The sequence below is a fragment of the Papio anubis genome, chromosome 7 (assembly GCF_008728515.1).
Source record: "Papio anubis isolate 15944 chromosome 7, Panubis1.0, whole genome shotgun sequence".
NCBI classification, from domain to species: Eukaryota; Metazoa; Chordata; class Mammalia; order Primates; family Cercopithecidae; genus Papio; species Papio anubis.
This window is the reverse complement of record NC_044982.1, coordinates 137,074,479-137,094,247: the sequence shown is the minus strand read 5'-3', so window position 1 is coordinate 137,094,247 and position 19,769 is coordinate 137,074,479. Positions and strand designations below refer to the sequence as shown.

Sequence of the window (19,769 nt, the reverse complement as noted above, 5' to 3'; positions counted from 1 at the left end):
AATAATACTTGAGTGAGCACAATTTTCCCAAGAGATATTTAGGAAAAAGTGAGGGCTCAGAGTCCTGAATCTGAAAAGTGATTCCATGTTTTATCAACTAAGTGACCTTTCTCTTAATTCCTCCAATCCTTCATTTCCCCCGTGTAAATTTGCACGGGAATACCTACCATGCAGAGTTGTTGTGAAGATGAAATGAGATAATACATGTAAAGTGCCTAGCACTGTGCTTGATAATTACATACTTTCCCCGTCCTGCCCCCACCACCACCTCTTTGCTTTTGCCAAAATCTTCCAGGCACTACTAACTAAAATAAGAAGAAAGAATCAGTTCAGAACTTCTGAAGCTCAAATATGTATATGAATCATTTGGGGTTTTGTTAAAATGCAGTGATACACCTGTAGTTCTCTGGTGGGGCCTGAGAGTCTGCATTTTTTTTTTTTTTTTTTTTTTTGAGATGGACTCTCGTTCTGTTGCCCAGGCTGGAGTGCAGTGGCTTGACCTCGGCTCACTGCAAGCTCTGCCTCCCATGTTCATGCCATTCTCCTGCCTCAGCCTCCCAAGTAGCTGGGACTACAGGCGCCCACCACCATGCCTGGCTAATTTTTTGTATTTTTAGTAGAGACAGGGTTTCACCATGTTAGCCAGGATGGTGTCGATCTCCTGACCTCGTGATCCTCCCGCCTCGGCCTCCCAAAGTGCTGGGATTACAGGCGTGAGCCACCGCGCCCGGCCAAGAGTCTGCATTTCTAACAAGCTCTAGGTGAGGCCAATGATGCTGGTCTGTCTGTGGACCACACTTCAAGAAGCAGAGTATTAAAGAGCTCTAAGAGTTTTGATACGCACAGATTGCTGTGATATAGGAAAGGTTGCATGCAGCTTTTTCAAAAGCTGATGTAAGTTAAATTAGTACAAAGCCGAGGGAGTCCCATTCCTGCACTAGAGACTATGAACCTTAGGAGGTACTGGATTCCCCCAGTAGGCCATGGAGTCGAATCAGTGTCACAGGTGAAACGCTGAAATGCCTTACTCCGGGACTTAGGCTAGAAGTACGATGTGCCCTTTTGACTCAGCTGAAGATATTTTTCTAGACTTCATTTTCAATCCTTTAAGAAAAGTATATTGGAAGGGGAAAAAAATAAGTGAAAAATCAGATATTTTTCCCTGCATTTTCAATTTAAGCTCTGGCAAATAAAAAGATCAGATCAAGCATCAAGTTGGAAAACAAAGGAACCATGGAGGAAATTCCACAGGTATGTGGAAGCAAGGAGGAGCATAGCAGGCTAAGGAGAAGGAATAGGGATCAAAGAAATTCTTATTTTTAAAAAATGTACATCCCAAAACGCATAGGCATCATTTTCACAGGCAATACCATGTAGGCCCTGAATGGTTTCAGGAATTTAGTAATAACTATTAGTTGACAAAACATAAATGCAAAACTATTCCAATGTCAAAATACCTTATTGATTTCAATAAGCCTATATAAAATTCACATTTGAATTAAAGAAACAACAAAAATTAACTGCTTTTCATATTTAAAGCATTCAATTCCAATATACCCTGGAAGTACTTTTCAGTGAGCTCATCATCTTCTTCAGTCAGTTTAGGTTTAGATCTACTTAAATGTGACTGGCACATGACTTTCTGAGTAGCCAAATGGTTCCCCAAATCCAGACAGGGATTCAAAGTACAGTGCAAATTGGGAAATTTTCAAGCCAAGTCAGGTCATTTTCACACTACATAAATGAAACATGGTATTTTGCCATTATTTCACTCTCTTTGAAAGACCTTTATTACCAGTGTGAACGACTTTAAGAAATGCATTTATCTCTTCCTAGAAAATTGTCTTCCTTACCCAGATACAGTGAAAATGTTTATTATAAGCTAACATTACTTAACTTTGTAATGTCTTATACTGTTATTTCATTTATGTGTGTGAAATGATCTCAAAATTCCAAGAGCTCCTGAAGGGCTGAGACCTTATACGTTTTTAAGTGTCTAGAGCATTTAACAAAGTGATAAGCAAGAATTACTCAATACATGCGATATAGTTTAGATGCGTGTCCCCACCCAAGTCTCATATTGAAATGTAATCTCCAGTGTTGGAGGTGGGGCCTAGTGGGAGGTAATTGGATCATGAGGGCGGTTTCTCAGGAATGGCTTAGCACCATCCCCCTTGGTACTGTCCTTACAATAGTGAGTTCTAGTGAGATCTTGTCATTTAAAAGTGTGTGTCACCTTCCCACTCACTCTCTAGCTCCCACTTTCACTATGTGATGTGCCTGTTCCCCCTTCACCTTCTACTATGATTGGAGGATTCCTGAAGCCTCCCCAGAAGCAGATGCTGCTGTGCTTCCTGTACAGCCTTATAGAACCAAGCCAATTAATCCTCTTATAAATTACCCAGTCTCAGGTACTTCTTTACGGCAATGCAAGAACAGTCTAAGACAACATGGCTGATAAACCCAACTGGAAAAAATACAAAATAATATATGAGAGGAAGACAATTCCACTTATGAGAAAATAACATGAGTTAATATAATTTTTCATAATTAATGACGCATCACAATAATTTTCAGTACATAACCTATAGAAGTTCTTTTGCCAAAGGAAGATAGGCACTCGCATAAATATAGATTTTTCACATTATTTAGCACAACATGCAGTTTATTAAATTTTTCATATCAGAGTGCAAGGGAGAAAAAAATCAAATATTCTGTTAGCTAATTTTCTCACCTAGAAAAGCATTTCTTTTTCTGCAAAGCATTGTAAAGAAGTTCAGCTCACTTGTGCTTCTAACCTCAAAAATGTCTTTCTTAGGACAATGGCGTTTTTGTGGTATTGGGTCTACAAGAATCTTTGAAATATCACACGTGGTACTAAGTGGTTTGCAAGAATCACAGGGATATGACTTGGGGAGGAATCTTCAAAGTTCAGTTATTCATTCTATCCTTCTGCTTCCACACATGTAGAAGTAATTTAAACCACTACTATAATAGATGTCTTTAAAAAAAAAAAAAAAAAAAGCCTTTCTGCTTATTAAGACAAAGAGCAATATTACTACATAATTAAACAAAAATTGGGCTGCCGGCAAGGACAGTTCATTATAGAAACTGGAAATAGTTAAGTAAACAAGATGTAATGATTAATGGCCCAACAGCAACCTATAGGGAGGTCTCTAGTGATAAGATGCATGGCTATGTTCTTAATTGTGTTGTGCTCAGTATTTTTATTACTAACTTAGATCAGTGATTAATCCAGGTTGCCCATTAGAATCACTAGGGGAGCTGTAAGAAAAAAAAAAAAATGCCTGGACTCCACCCCTAAAACTCTGATTTAATTGACCCATTTGTTTAACTATCAATGACAACGCAGAGATATGCTAAGTCCGCATAGATATGATAATAAAAGGAATAGTTTAATGACAGAGTGTCTATTATGTGCCAACAAGCCCTATGACAAGCAAGATATGGAGATAAATGTGACACAGTTCTTGTCATTAACAATAAAAATAAATTTGAGATTAATAGATTCAACAGTCACTGAAAAGACAGTGCAATCTTAGACTGTATTAATCATCTTTCTCTACTTCAAGATGGTCAACTAAATTCTAGACTATTGTGTTTGACTTTGGAGGAACCCACTTGAAGAAGTTACAGAAAAGCTGAGGCTCTTTGAATAGAAAAGGAATAGCAGGTGATTTTCCTGGAGATCTGTTTATTCAATGAATTTGTGTTTGATAATTTTAAACACAAATATCAGAAGTGTTATTGCATGAAACAGAAGACATGTTTGCTCTGCTTTGGTCTCTGAAGAAAAGCTAAAACAATGGAAAATAAAGCAAGAGAATATCAATTTGGTTCAACTGATGGAAAAAATTACCTAATGACTAAAACTACCCAAACACAGAAAAGGCTGTTTGGGGAGGTAATGAGGTCCCCTCTTCTAGAGGGATATAAGCACAGACAGGATATGGAGTTGGTTAGAATTCTGTAAAGAGAGTTGAATGGAAAAGCTTTAAAGGATAATTCCACACTGAAATTCCACAGTGTATTATAGTTAGGCTAATTTCCTTGCAGTACCTAAGAAATCAGGTTTTTCCTTTTGTATAAAAAAAAAAAAAAAAAAAAAAAGCCCTTCTTCCCTAAACTTTTGGACAATTGGGACATAATGATGTCACCATCTATTACATACCTAGATGACACCTGAACAGCCACATCTGTAATGATGTGAATTGACAACCAAGGAGCACACATAAAACCCAATACAATCAGGACTGCTAGAGACACCAAGTCAAGGGTATCAGGAGCCAGAGCTTTAGATCACCCATCTCGGCATGTGACTCTGATTGCTGTCCTCTGCTTAATTCCTCTGAGAATAGTCTTTCATTATTCAAGCAAAAACATTCTTACAAAACTGTATATACTTCCTCACAACTACAGCCTTACCCCTGTGCACACATTCATGCAATAGGCATAGATTTATTGACACATATATAGCCCAAGTCTTGGATCATTTTTAAAGTATTAAAGTATTTTCAAGTTTAATGCCTAAGTAGCTTACTTTTGACATAAACCTGCAAATTGTATACTTGATGTATTAGTCTATTCTCATGCTACCGTAACAAAATACCTGAGACTGGTAATTTATAAAGACAAGAGGTTTAATTGGCTCATGGTTCTGCAGGCTGTACAGGAAGCATAGAGGCTTCTGCTTCCGGGGAAGCCTCAAGAAACTTGCAACTATGGCAGAAGGCAAAGGGGAAGCAGGCACATCTTACATGGTTGAAGCAGGAGCAAAAGAGAGAGGGAGGAGGTGTTACACACTTTTAAACAACCACATCTCAGGATAACTCACTCCCACTATCATGAGAACAACACCGAGGGGATGGTGCTAACCCACTCATGAGAACTTCATCCTCATAATCCAGTCACCTTTACTACGCCCCACCTCCAACACTAGTGATTACAATTCGACATGAGATTTGGTGGGAACACAGATCCAAATCATATCACTTGATAATTGCTATGAGAGAAGATTTTAAGTGCTCCCATCACAAAAAAAAAATAAGTTATGTGAGACATGGCATATGTTAATCAGCTCGATATAGCCATTTTGTAATTTATACATATTTCAAAACATCACGTTGTGTGCTATAAATATATATAATTTTTATTTGTCAAAAAAAAAAGAAACTACATAGAAAGTCAGGTCTAAAATGTGACAGTAATCTGGGCACTAGTTTCATAATAGTGGACGTGAATGTAAGACTACCTTGTTACATAAATCATTTGACCTTTCAACAACAAAATGTACAATATGATTGTTACCATCTTTTAGCAATATGATTCCCAGAACCAGACAATTTGGTCCAGTAAAGAAGATTGCAAAACAAGATAAAAACCACTTTGAAACCGTTGGGGTTCGTGGTTTTTCCGTTAACCTCTCAATTGTTACTAAACTTGCCCAATTTCATCCACACAGTTGATTTATGGATTATTTTCATGAACTATTTGCCAGCAAAGGAAACTGCATTTATAGTTCCTTCTTCACAAGTAACTTACTCTTCTTTCTATGTCATCTTTTCATTTTTCAATCTTACATTTATTCCATTATAGCCAAGCTATAATAGAGCAAAATTCTATGATCAAAAATTGCTTATTTTAACTCTTACAATTCCAGTTACGTATTGCTTGTATACTTTTCAGTTTTGTAACATTGCAGTGAAGAAAGTAAAAGTAAAAACAAATAAATAAGCCAAATCTGTATTTTTTTTTACTTAAAATTTACTTCTCAAAGCAGATGGAATGGGAACTAGTTTATGAAATTATCTCAAGCCTGGAACAGGTAAATAACAAACAAATACCTCAGAGAACTTACCTAGATTATTCAATTACTTTAATGCGCCATTTTAGAACATTTAGGAATAGAAATTCAGAGGCCAGAAAAAAAAAAAAAAAAGATTAAAACAGGCAAACTAAATTAGGGCAACAAGAAATCAGACGAAAACTTAGCCAAAGAATAACACTATTTAAACAAATCAGATCTCAAAAAGATTAAAAAAATTTATGCTTTCATGCTCTTGAATCCAGAAAGAAAATGAATTTGAGACATATCCAACAAATATCTTTTCTCCTACAAGTAAATTATTTATAAAGAAAAAATTAAAACCTTTGCCATGTCAAACTTAGAATAACACACACAGATATTAACAGCACACAAAACAGAAGCCATTTTCAATGTTTGCTAAAAAGCCACTGTTACTATGGTGAGGCCCCAATACAAAAAAGCAACAACTAACAACCAGAAACCCGTAACAAATGCAAGTTACTGGTGCTTTCCATGACTAATTCCAACTTGTCACACTGCTTGTCATCACCTGTACTCTTTAGTTGGTGCATCCGGTCATCAGGCCTATAGATGAGGATCCACATCATGTGGGCAGTACAGCTACGCTGCTCAAGAAGAATACAGACTCAAATGTCCCATCAGTCTGGGGATGTGTTTCAACACTGTGACATCCCAAGAGTCCCCCCAAAGAAAATATTCACAGAGTTTTATCTTTCCATGGATTTTAAATACATATCTGAAAAGCCAAAATATGTGAAAAGATTGATTTAAAAAATAGTTGACCAAATTTCAGTGAGCCCGGAAGCTTTTACACTGCTTCTCTTCTCTTTATTGCAAGCTATTAATTGAATTAGCTCTACCCAACTCCCTCTTTTTTTTTACAGTTTTTTCCTGCCCTCTGACTTTCAAACCTCAACTTTTTTTTTTTCTTTGAAGATTTTATTCTTCATAATCAAGTTTTACATAAAGCCAATCCCAATACCAACTTAGGGTGATAATATAGGACAGTAACAGCAGCTGAATTTCATGTTTTAAAGCAAACCTGCATTTTGATTTTTTTTCCGATTATTTCATTCTTTTTTTTTCTTTTTTATTATACTTTAAGTTCTAGGGTACACGTGCACAACATGCAGGTTTGTTACATATGTATACATGTGCCATGTTGGTGTGCTGCACCCATTAACTCATCATTTACATTAGGTATATCTCCTAATGCTATCCCTCCTCCCTCTCCCCTCCCCACAATAGGACCCGGTGTGTAATGTTCCCCTTCCTGTATCCAAGTGTTCTCATTGTTCAATTCCCACCTAAGAGTGAGAATATGCGGTGTTTGGTTTTCTGTTCTTGCGATAGTTTGCTGAGAATGATAGTCAAACCTCAACTTTCTTAAAAAATTAAAACTGCTTTCTTGAGGTCCTCCAGTTACTTCCTTCTATTAAAGATGCTTTCCCTTAGTTCTCAACCTCATAGGCATCTACTATTAGACCTGTTCACCACTCCCTCTTTCCTGAGACGTTCCCTTCCTTAACACTTTCCTCCACTGTCCTCTCTTCGTTCACCTCAATCTTTGCTGTCCTCTGCTCCTTCTTAAGTTCTTTCCCTCCCACTCTCTAACAAACTGAGTTTCCACCCCATACCTCACATTTAGCAAGTTCCCTCACTGTTTAACAAGCCCCACTTCTCTCCTAACTTACAGTCAAATATCCTTCCAGCTGATATTCCTAAGTCTACAGCTCCTACCACACCCAACTTCTGTTCCATATTAACCTGGCCATTTCCATTTGGGGATTTGGCCTATTTTATATGGAGGACAAATAAAATCCCTTTTCACTTTGTGACTCCCCAGCCCCTGAGAGCCAATTACCTCATGTTTAAACTCTTCTTTTAAATAGTATGGTGTCACCTACCCAAGCCATAATTCCTCATGACACTCTCTCACCTCCCTTAGCCTGTAGTCTAAGGTCCGACTACAGGCTTTTGCTCCTGCCTCTCCTTGCTAACACTGGTGGTACAAATAAACAAACAAGGCAGGAATCATTTCCCATTCCCTCTGGCAAAACTTCCTCAAACATTTTCACGTACTTTGAGGTCTCCTTTCCCTAGCTTTACAGCCCACATCACAAAATTAGAATTTTGCAGCACCTTTTCATTCTTAACTATTATTAGTTTCATTCTAGTGTGCTGGGCTTCTCTTCCTGAGTAGATTATATTTGCTCCTTGAAAGTAGAAAGCAGAATTTGTACCCCCTTTCTTTTTTTTTCTTTTTTTTTTTTTTTTTTTTGAGACGGAGTCTCGCTCTGTCACCAGAGTGCAATGGCACAATCTCTGCTCACTGCAAGCTCCGCCTCCCGGGTTCACACCATTCTCCTGCCTCAGCCTCCTGAGCAGCTGGAACCACAGGCGCCCGCCACCACGCCCAGCTAATTTTTTGTATTTTTAGTAGAGATGGGGTTTCACCGTGCTAGCCAGGATGGTCTCAATCTCCTGACCTCATGATCCGCCAGCCTCAGCCTCCCATAGTGCTGGGATTACAGGCGTGAGTCACCATGCCCGGCCTGTACCCCCTTTCCTAATAGCTCCAGTAGCACTCAACACACTGCTAGTCTAAGCAGGCAGGTCCTGTAGCATGCACTTTGGGGCCCACCTAAACATACTCTGCCTACACTAGCTTCTTCATGTATTGTTATCCCTTTGAACTTTATATGCTTTTTGCAAGTTGCCTCAAACATTCTTTGGAAAATAAATGAGGAAAAGGCAACAAACATACATGTTGTTAGGTATAGAGCAGGTATGTTGTGAATATTAAATTTTGAAAATTATTTTTATTTCTATTAAATAAAAGGGGACAATGAGTGGTCTATGCACCCCACACACAGGAACAGGAAATTTTCCTGTTAAGCCAGTCTTTTCTCAGAGAAACACAGATACATTATTATGACATGGGCCTAAAGAGGCCCAGTGACCATCTCGGCTCACACACTGAGAATGATGGTGAACCATGTTTTTCTACTCTGCTCTCAACCACTTAGATTCTGAGTTAAGAGGAGAGAGAAGTTTGCTGACTGTGGAAACGTACTAAGTCCTGTATAAATGGGCGGGAAGGAAATACAAGGAGTTCATGCTGCAGGGAGCCTTAGTGGTGTGATTGTGGCACTGGCTGCTGGGAGTCGGAGGCACTCAACCATATGACTGCACTGAACGAACACTTCGGAAAATCCAAATGGGCATTGTTTTACCAACCACAAAACATCATGAGAGCAGCAATAGATTTCATCCAATAACTAGGATATCAACAAGGCGTTTTCAGATTCTAGGAATAAATTATAGCATTAGAATCATAATTTTTAGGTGGGACTCTTTCTTTCTAAGCATGTAAAACTACTGGTTAAATCTTCATCAATTTACATAAGCCTATGCACTTCCTAAACGGGATCAATAATTCCACTCAGGAAAAAAATCCTTTAAAAACTGCCCATCTACCTTTGTGCATTAAATATATTCAGATAAAATTTATTAAGTGTTTTGGCTTTACTGAAGTTTCTGAGTTTGAGGCAGGATAAGTTCCTCGTCACTCAAATGAGTTCATCTCCCTTCTCAAATTCTGTTAAAGTTCAAGAGAATTGAATGGGGATAGATCATGCCTGGGCCTATGTGACAGAGAGTGAGAGAACAAGAATCAATGGGAACCAGTGCTTTCCATCATTTTTTTTTGAACTTTCAAACAAAATCAGAAAATAGCTATAATTAAGCTAACACTTTTTCTGACATCTTTTAACATTAATACATTTTAATACAACTTCAACTGTTTTCATCACTTCTACCATTCACTCTGAAATCCTTTTAACAGGAGTGAGTCTGACTGTTTGACTCACTCACAATTTTTCTTTTAACCATTATTAACATTAACATATTTTAATAGAGCTGTTTTCTACTTCTATTATTCATTCCTTTTATTAACCAAGAAAACATTGAACTCCCTTCTAATGAGAATTATAATTCTAGCACTTGGCTCACTCTCCCTCTTCAATCCCATTTTGTCTTACACATTTTGGCAGTCTAAATCCCTCTTGTAATTTGATGTTTTTACCTTCCAGTTCTCACAATACCACGTCTAATTTACATATTAATTTGACTTAGAATCATTAACCTTATCTTTTATGTCCTAAACCTTTTATTTCTCAAAAGTGCTTTTGATCATTTTTAAGCCTGTGCTATGTCCTAAAATGTGATTTGCAGCTTTAGAGTTTGTTGATAAATGAAGGTTCTCGAGGTATTGAGGTATCTTCTGCCAGCCGTCCAGGAAAAAAGTTTGGTTGGCCAGGTTTAATGTTTCTGGAAATCGCACAACTTATCAGAGCCATCTGTAAATTTTTCTCCTAAATTCTTACCTACAAGAGCCCGGGGTAATATTTAAGGTCATGCTTAGCCTCACATTGTAAAATTGTGTATCTCCTTTATCTACCTTTGTCTTTAGAATATAAGAACTTTACCAGTATTTATGTGAGGCAAGGCAAAGTAATTGGGGTTTGTTTTGTTTTGTTGTTGTTTGGTTGATTGGTTTTTTGTTTTGTTTGTATTTTGTTTGTTTTCCAAGATTGCTCAAAAGAGCCACATGACATCATGAAAAAAAATATAGGTTTTAGAATCTGGCCAATCTGCATTAGAATTCCAGTTTTGCTGGAAACCATCATTCTCAGCAAACTATCGCAAGGACAGAAAACCAAACACCGCATGTTCTCACTCATAGGTGGGAATTAAACAATGAGAACACTTGGACACAGAGCAGGGAACATCACACACCAGGGCCTGTCGTGGGGTGTGGGGAGCGGGGAGGGATAGCATTAGGAGATATACCTAATGTAAATGACGAGTTAATGGGTGCAGCACACCAACGTGGCACAAGTGTACATATGTAACAAACCTGCACGTTGTACATATGTACCCTAGAACTTAAAGTATAATTTTTTTTAAAATTCCAGCTTTGCTACCTTTTAGTTGCATGACTTAGACAAGTTACTAAATGGAGCCCCATCTTCATCTCAGTGGGTTTTGTGGAAGATTGAAGTATGTTCAAAGTACCTGGTACACAGCTGGGTTCAAGCTGTACGAATGTGAGCTATTATCTGTGTGACCCTGAGCAAGTCACTTAAGTGAGATCTCAATGGCTTAATGTTTTCATATATTTAAAAAATATAATTAAAAAGTAAGAAATAAGAGTACTTCAAGGACTAGTTATAAGATTAAATAAGTTTAATACAGTACAGTGCTTAGAACCATGCCTTTCATATGGTGAGCCCTACCTGTTTTAAGCTATCATTATCACTATCTTTATTAATTATTATGAACATTCTCCCTGGGATATGTCTCCAAATTCATTTCCATTTGGAGTGATATTCTTTAAAGCTGGGCAAGACTGAGCAAAAGACACCAGAACGCTGCCTTTCTTAAAAGGATATTCCATTTAGCAGTTTAAAAAAAAAAAAAGCTTAAAATCAGATAGGCATAGGTTCAAATCCCAGCTCTACTTAGACTAGCTCACAGGGTTGTCGTATTTTATTCTACTTTACTCCTTACAATAACTGTATTAAATAGGTGCTTTGATTATCCCCAACATACAGCAGAATAGACTGAAGCTGAGAGAGGCTCCGCAGCCCTCTGACTGCACAGCCAATCAGCCTTTTGGGTGTTCCCGAATCAAGGCAACACCACCTAGGTGTAGTGGGGGGTCCCATGCTCCTTCTAGAAGCATGGCAGGAACTCATTCCCTCTAAGCCACAATGGAAGTCCTTTATTCTGGGATATCTGTGCCCCTCTCTGCTCTGTAGCTTTTCTTTCTCCACTTTTGCTGTCACTCTTAGTTTTGCCACTCCATAGTGGATTTTGTTTTTATCTCGGTTTTTTTGTTTTGTTTTGTTTTGTTTTGACACGGAGTCTCACTCTGTCGCCAGGCTGGAGCGCAGTGGCACAGTCTTGGCTCACTGCAACCTCCACCTTCAGGGTTCAAACAATTCTTCTGCCTCAACCTCCTGTGTAGCTGGGACTACAGGCACACACCACCACATCTGGCTAATTTTCATATTTTTAGTATAGACAGGGTTTCACCATATTGGCCAGGCTGGTCTCAAACTCCTGACCTCGTGATCCACCAGCCTCGGCCTCCCGAAGTGCTGGGATTACAGGCGTGAGTCACCGCGCCCAGCCCATCTTGGTATGTTTTAACTCAGAAATAGAGCTACCTTGTTCAATCTGCTGTGGCCACGGGGTACTCTTCTACTGCCTCGTCATTATTAGGAAAACCCAACAGAAAACAGTCACAGCCACACATGCGCATGCTTTTGTTCAATATCATGAAAGCTCAAGAGAAAATCATGTCTCTATCATTAGCATTTTATGACTTTTAAAAGAAAGAAAGATCTGAAGCAATGGCAAATTGTTAACATCTATTCAATATGGGTGGTAGGCAAATGGTATGTTGTTATTCCCCATGCTTCTCTGTGAGTCTGCAATATTCCATTAATTAAGCAAAAATAATTGCAAATTGAAAAGAGCATACCATTTTACAAGGCACAAACATAATAAGGCTTTCCTTATAGGGTTACGACTCACAGAAGGAAAATACTTGTTATATATTGGAAAACAAGTAAATGAAGCCAAGTACTTAAATGCATAATTATCCCAGAGCAGATTAGTTATTACTGGGTATTTTTCTCAAGGTCTTAAATATACATGTATCTAGTTCTCTCATTTGGGACTTGATGGTCAAGACTTTCAGAGGTCATTCTCTACAGTTAAAGGACTGGCTATAGAATGGATGGAAAGGCATGGGGCCAAGTCTGGTGTTCACCAGGAGGGCTGAATGACCATATGTCAGGAGGCCATACAGAGTGACATTTGTCACCTTGGGGAATTATAGCCCTTCCCTCTCCCAAGCTAAGAAGCATGTTTATCAGCCTCCTAAGAAGGATTTCTTGTCTCAAGAGCAGACTTACTTTAACCAAGCTTACAAGATTGATGAATAAAATCAGAGTGTGTCAGTATACTGATCTACAATGAGAAATCTGTCATGAAGATGGCATATTGAATTACTACAGGGAAACCTACATTGAAAATCAAATTATAAACACAAGTTTGCATGACTAGCACAGCATGAAAAAAGAGAAATTTTAGCTACCTCTCCTAAATATTAATACATATTAATGTTAATTAATCATAATTAATCAACTATGATTATGATTAATTAACATTAATATGTATTAATATTTAGGAGAGGTTAATAATTAATAATAATCAAGCTATAATAGCCCAATGCACCCATCTCCATATATGGGAAAGATCTGCCAATAGGAACAACACACAAAAAACTCCATTGACCAACATTCTCTCTCCTCTAGCTGGTGCCTAATGGACACTGCCAAAGTTTGCCCCTGGGACTCTCGTATTTCTATGCTTTAATAGCCGTCAAACCCCTCTTTGAATTGAAACTTTCTTTCATTAAATGTGCTAGTAAACGCAATCATATAACAGGTCTTACAGGCCACATATCACCTACAGAAACAACTCTACCAGTTATCTATCTTTGAGCTTATAAAAGATTCCAGGTAGCAACTTAGATAGAGTCACAGAAGAATAAGAACTTTATGGCTGGGCGCGGTGGCTCACGCCTGTAATCCCAGCACTTTGGGAGGCCGAGGCGGGCGGATCACAAGGTCAGGAGATCGAGACCACAGTGAAACCCCGTCTCTACTAAAAATACAAAAAATTAGCCGGGCGCGGTGGTGGGCGCCTGTAGTCCCAGCTACTCAGGAGGCTGAGGCAGGAGAATGGCGTGAACCCGGGAGGCGGAGCTTGCAGTGAGCCGAGATCGCGCCACTGCACTCCAGCCTGGGCGACAGCGCGAGACTCCGTCTCAAAAAAAAAAAAAAGAACTTTATGAAGGCCATGATGTAATTCATGAAGTTGTTCACCACTGTAGCCTAAGACAGTGCCAGTCACTTAGTAGACATTTAATAAATATTCCTTACGTCAATGAAAAATATCCTCACTTAAAATAAACTGTTCAGTACAAGCCTAAAGCCCGCACATGTAATCATTCTGTAAATACAATCATTCAGGACCTGGGAACTTTATCTGTTTTTTTCTTTTTTTTTTTTTTTTTTTTTTTTTTTTTGAGATGGAGTCTCCCTCTGTTGCCCAGGCTGGAGTACGGTGATACAATCTTGGCTCGCTGCAACCTCCACCTCCTGGGTTCAAGTGATTCTCCAAGCTCAGCCTTCCGAGCAGCTGGGACTACAGGCGCCCACCACCATGCCCAGCTAACTTTTGTATTTTTAATAGAGACAGGGTTTCACCATATTGGCCAGGCTGGTCTCGAACTCCTGACCTTGTGATCTGTCCACCTTGGCCTCGCAAAGTGGGATTACAGGTGTGAGCCACCACGCCCAGTCCAGCCTCATATATATATATTTGTATATATTATATATATATATATGTGTGTGTGTGTGTATATATATTTATTTAACTTCTGGGACACGTGCAGAATGTGCAGGTTTGTTACACAGGTATACACGTGCCACAGTGGTTTGCTGCACCCATAAGCCCATTATCTACATTAGGAATTTCCCCTAATGCTATCCCTCCCCTAGCTCCCTAGCCCCCGACAGGCTCTGCTACGTGATGTTCCCCTCCCTGTGTCCCTGTGTTCTCATTGTTCACCTCCCACTTAAGAGTGAGAACATGCAGTGTTTGGTTTTCTGTTCCTGTGTTAGTTTGCTGAGAATGATGGTTTCCAGCTTCATCCATATCCCTGCAAAGGACATGAACTCATTCTTTTTTATGGCTGCATAGTATTCCATGGTGTATATGTGCCACATTTTCTTCAACCAGTCTATGCCCAAATGATGGGCATTTGGGTTGGTTCCAAGTCTTTGCTATTGTGAACAGTACTGCAATAAACATACATGTGCATGTGTCTTTAGAGTAGAATGATTTAGAATCCTTTGGGTATATACCCAGTAATGGGATTGCTGGGTCAAAGAGTATTTTGGTTCTAGATCCTTGAGGAATTGCCATACTGTCTTCCAGAATGGTGGGAGTGGAACTTTATCTTACATATATTTTTCCACATTCAGCCTGAGTTGCTTAGAGAAAATCCCTCAAATGCCATTCATCAACCACCAGCTAATGTCACTACATCCATCCCCAAGTGCTACTAAAAAGGTCCATTTTCATATTATTCCTATGTATTCTACTAACCAGATGGGTACCAAATTGAGCTAAACATCAATTCTTGAGAAAGAAGAGATTTTATCATCTTCCCATGACAATAAGCATGCCAACCACTCTTAGTGGGAAATAACTAGTTTGTAAACATTACTAAGATCTGTATTTATGGAAACATATGGCACCTTGCTGTTAAAATGGTCCAATGAATAAAGTTTTTGGTGAAGTCATACAGTTCTAGAAGACATGCATCCCACTGTCTTTAGATAAGACCTATTCCAGTATGCATGTGTTATGTGTGTTTTACTCACCGCATACTGGAACTTTTCATTATATTCACGGTCATTGGCTTTCACTATCCGTTCCATTTCTAAAGAGAGAGAAACCAGGTATGAAATTAAATTGTAGGCCCACAGAAACAAATAACTCATTAAAACAACATCACTTAGGTTGCTTTGTTGTTAAGGTTGCAAGAATTCTTTTCTTTCAAATTTGAAGGGCATTGGCTTTTTCCAGTGTACATGTTGGAACATGTGTTGGAAAGTCACAAAATGGAAAGCTACAATGTTTCTCATTGTCCTCCTGATGCCAACCATAAAGCAAAACATTATGTGTCTCCAATTTCTATGTCCCTCCAGCACCGCAAAGACCCTTTCTCTTAACTTCAAGTGGTTCCTAAGAGAAGGAGCTGACAAAGTCAAATGCATCCTGACAAGGAATGTTTTGTGAGGTTTTTTGCTACAAAGTCACAAAATATAACATAGCCAAATAAAACCATACAGAAGTGGCCAGTGAGGTCACTGACTTTATGGTCATAGAACCAAAGGTGATATTTGTAAGCAGCCCAGGCATATTAAGAAGAATGACACATAATCAGGAAACTGAGACCTGCCCTTAGCTGGAAGTGACCAAAGAATAAAATCTCTTCTGAAAGCAAACACAAACACCAGTACATATAACAATATAAAAATGACAATAAATCCAAAGATTATAACAGTGCAGAATAAAAATTTGCAGAGGGCAAGAAAAGACAGTGCCCCAGAAACACCAGCAGAACAAGTTTTGTAGTAAGGGTAGCAAATTCTTGCTCCATGTTTACTGAAGAGTTACTTCCAGAGTTGACCGAAGATTTAGGATGGAATGATGAAAGCTATGAGAAAAGAGTCAGCAAGGTAACCACCAGATGTCAATGCTGGACTCTCATGGCGAGTGACTTGACCCTCTCACCATTAAATTCCCTTAATCCCATAATTCTCCAACTGGGTAGGTGACAGGTGGTAAAAGGTGGAAGGACTGCAGTAAGAGTCTGAGTTTGGAGAAGGCACTTACAACCAGAGAGATAAAGGAGACTGCATGGTGGAAAGTAACTTGGAGACACATGTTGGGGATGGAGCAGGGAAGAGCAAAAGGAAAGTGAAAAAGAAGAGCTGGAAGCAGAAGGGAGACGAGGAAAATGAGGGAGATGAAGAGGGAGAGAAGGAAGGAAGGAATATATTTTAGCACCCACCATGAATTGTAAGAACAAATTTTTTCCAAAAGTCCAGGCGGAATCTCTCTGTAGCCCTGGTAGTTCAACTCCCAAGACTGAAGGTCACCTCTAAGGACTGCCCCTGACAAATGACACCCTGTCTTTGGTTATGACTGGGTTTCTACCATTTGTAGGGTGTTTTGTCTGTCCAGTAACCACCTGCATGGTTTCCTTCTTGCCTATCTAATAAAGCCAGTTCCCTGTGATAGTTCCTGTTTTCTAGTATGGCTCAACTAATTGCTGATAAGAATAATATTGGGCTGACATCAATAGTTGATGATACCTGAATGGGCTTGCTCCTAACCTGTAACTTTGAAATCCAGAACCCACCAGAAAGCAACCTCTCAACCACTCACCCACCTGAAGAAAACATTTCAAACCCTGGCTAAAAAGCACCATCCTCTCTTTCTTGCTGATGCCCCAACAAAGAATTAAAACATCAGATCCCAAAGTGGTACTTTGAAGGGTGAGGGAACCTAAATGCTTAAAAAGCTAGATAATTTATTTATATAACACCACCATAACCCAGAAGTAGTAAAATTGCTGTCAGGAAAGCAAAAAATATTACTGGGATGGTAGGAGCGAGAGTTCCTTCTGCATGGCAAAAGGTTAACCTGGACCACTGGTATGCTGCATGTAATTTGTAGATTATAGCAGCAAAACAAAAATCAGATATACTAATTATATATTAATTGGACTTAGCTTAGTTCATATACATTCAGATGATGATCCTTCTAAAATTTCACATTTATATGAAGCACATCCAACAGTAGAATTCTATAGTTCTCTACCTAATTTTACCCACTCCAAACACCAGAATCTTGACTCTGTGAGCCACATAGAAATTATCCTGGGCTGGGTGTGGTAGTTCATGCCTGTAATCCTAGCACTTTGGGAGGCTGAGGCAGGTGGATCACGAGGTCAAGGGATCAAGACCACCCTGGCCAACATGGTGAAACCCCATCTCTACTAAAATACAAAAATTAGCTGGGCGTGGTGGCACGTGCCTGTAGTCCCAGCTACTCGGGAGGCTGAGGCAGGAGAATCGCTTGAACCTGGGAGGCAGAGGTTGTAGTGAGCCGAGATTGCGCCACTGCACTCCAGCCTGGTGACAGAGCAAGACTCTGTCTCAAAACAAAAAAGAAAAAAAAAGAAACCATCCTGCCCAGCATCTCCATGTAACCACACTCCACAGGGATAGGGACTAGCCCATTCCCAAAGCAGCCAAGTAGTTTCTATGGTAGGTCAGTTTGGATCTTCTTTCAGGTATCCAAATTGCTCTTGTCCCACAAAACCTGATTGCAGCCAAGAAGCCCACTTTTCCTTCTAAATCCTTCTTAGTAAGTCTGAATTGTTGCCTCTGTTACTTCTATTAATTATCATCTTTCTGAACTAAGTCTTCCTGGATTAATTCTGGCAGAAAATTTAGCATCCCTTCATTAAGTTCTGCAAAATACAGGCTTTGGTTCTAAATCCCTACGGTTTTCTGTCTTTAATCTGACTATGCTACACCTGAATTATCTTTGTAGGAATTTCCTTTCTTCTCTGTGCTACCACAGTGTATGAGGGGATATAAAGACCTTTTTGCAATAAGTCACATCCTGAAAAAAGAGAAAGCTGAAAACAAATTCCCCATAACTATTCCCAGTGAGAATGGCTCAGAGGTTCAATGAACTAATGCCTGATACTTCATAGGCATCATGGGATCCTTCCATATGTAAGAGGAATGAAAGGAAACTAGTCACCAAGGGGTTGATGATCTACCAGTGTGAGCTCACACCTGCACAATTATCACTGAATGTGTCCACCTCCAAAAAGGAGTAAGGCAATATATAAGGATGTATAAAATATAGTAAACCAGCAAGTTTAAGGCGGACCAAAAGAGATAAAAGAGCTTCTGGTTTAAGATGGCCAGTTGAGTATGTCTTTTTCCTCCCTTCTTTCTCAGGTCCCACTGAAATTACAGAAAACATTTTTTTAAATTAAAAACACAACAGTGCTGGAAAACAAGAGTAGTGGCTAGCAGAGGTTCATAAATTTTGAAGAAAGCCTAGAGAATAAAATAGAAAGCAGATGAGATCATTTTGACTGGGAAAAAAAGACAGAAGTAACTCTAGCCAAAAGAATTAGAAGAGTAATCTTCCCAGTGAGCCCAGAGCAGCTCTAAATTCAGAGTTGGTAAATACGAAGATTGAGAGTATGTTATGGACAGGGTGACAGGCCCAGGTTATGCCTATTACCTTGTCAAAATAATTGATAGGTTCCCCTTTCATTCTCAAAAGTGTCTCCATTTGATGATAAATAATATTACCACCTCAGAGTAATTAAAAAAAATAACTGAACCAATTGAGATCTCTCACACCCTTCTTTACCCACAAAGAGGGTAGGCAACACATCGGCGGGGAAACCAAGGGTGGGTATTCAGGCTGAGAAGGAAGAGCTCTGCCACTGTACAGCAGGTATAGCCAACTTGGCCCCTAGTAAAGCTTGCCTGACTGAGGCCATTGTGGAATTTGCCAGACTGCCTGACTAACCCACAGAAAAGCCTCTGTCAGCAGGCTGCTCACTCCTGTTCAAAGGAGAGGCCTGGCAGAGAAAAAGACCCTTGCAATGGCACTAATCTATCTAGTCCTTTATTTATAAATACAAATCAGTGGCAGCTGAGAAAAACCAAGAGCACAAAAAAGAGGGATTCAACAAGAAGAAATAATGCTGAATACAGGTAGAAAAGGGGGATTGGTTTTTCTTTTTAATTCTAATTAGTGCCTTGAATATATATACATAGATATATAGGGTTTTTTAGAGATACTTTTTTTTTTTTGAGATTGTGCCACTGCATACCACTCTGTCACCCAGGCTGAGTGTCACTGCAGTCTCGAATCCCTGGGTTCAAAAAGTCCTCTCACCACAACCTCCTGAATATCTAGGACTGCAAGCATGAGCCACCGTACCCAGCACCTCAAAGATATTTAAGAAGACATGGCATCCATGAAACAAGAACAAGCTAATATAAACAAAGAAAACAGAGAACAAGAAAAAGTCCCTAGAATTCAAAATATTTACTGGACACACTAGAGAGTAGAATGGACAAGATGGAAGATCAGATTGTATAAATCTCGCAAAATATATATCAAAATGACAAACAGAAGGAAAATGTGGGGAAAAAAACTTAGG

The 19,769-nt window shown here is 39.1% G+C and overlaps 1 protein-coding gene across 1 annotated transcript in view; it reads right to left on the bottom strand.

Moving 5' to 3' along the window:
* LOC101023626 (probable phospholipid-transporting ATPase IM) overlaps positions 1-19,769 on the bottom strand; it is a 271,533-nt gene that overhangs the window by 216,942 nt on the left and 34,822 nt on the right. The window contains exon 4 of the mRNA XM_009210142.4: positions 15,379-15,437. Within this exon, the coding sequence (XP_009208406.2) occupies positions 15,379-15,435 (57 nt within the window). The 5' untranslated portion in view covers positions 15,436-15,437. The remainder of the gene's footprint in view (positions 1-15,378; positions 15,438-19,769) is intronic.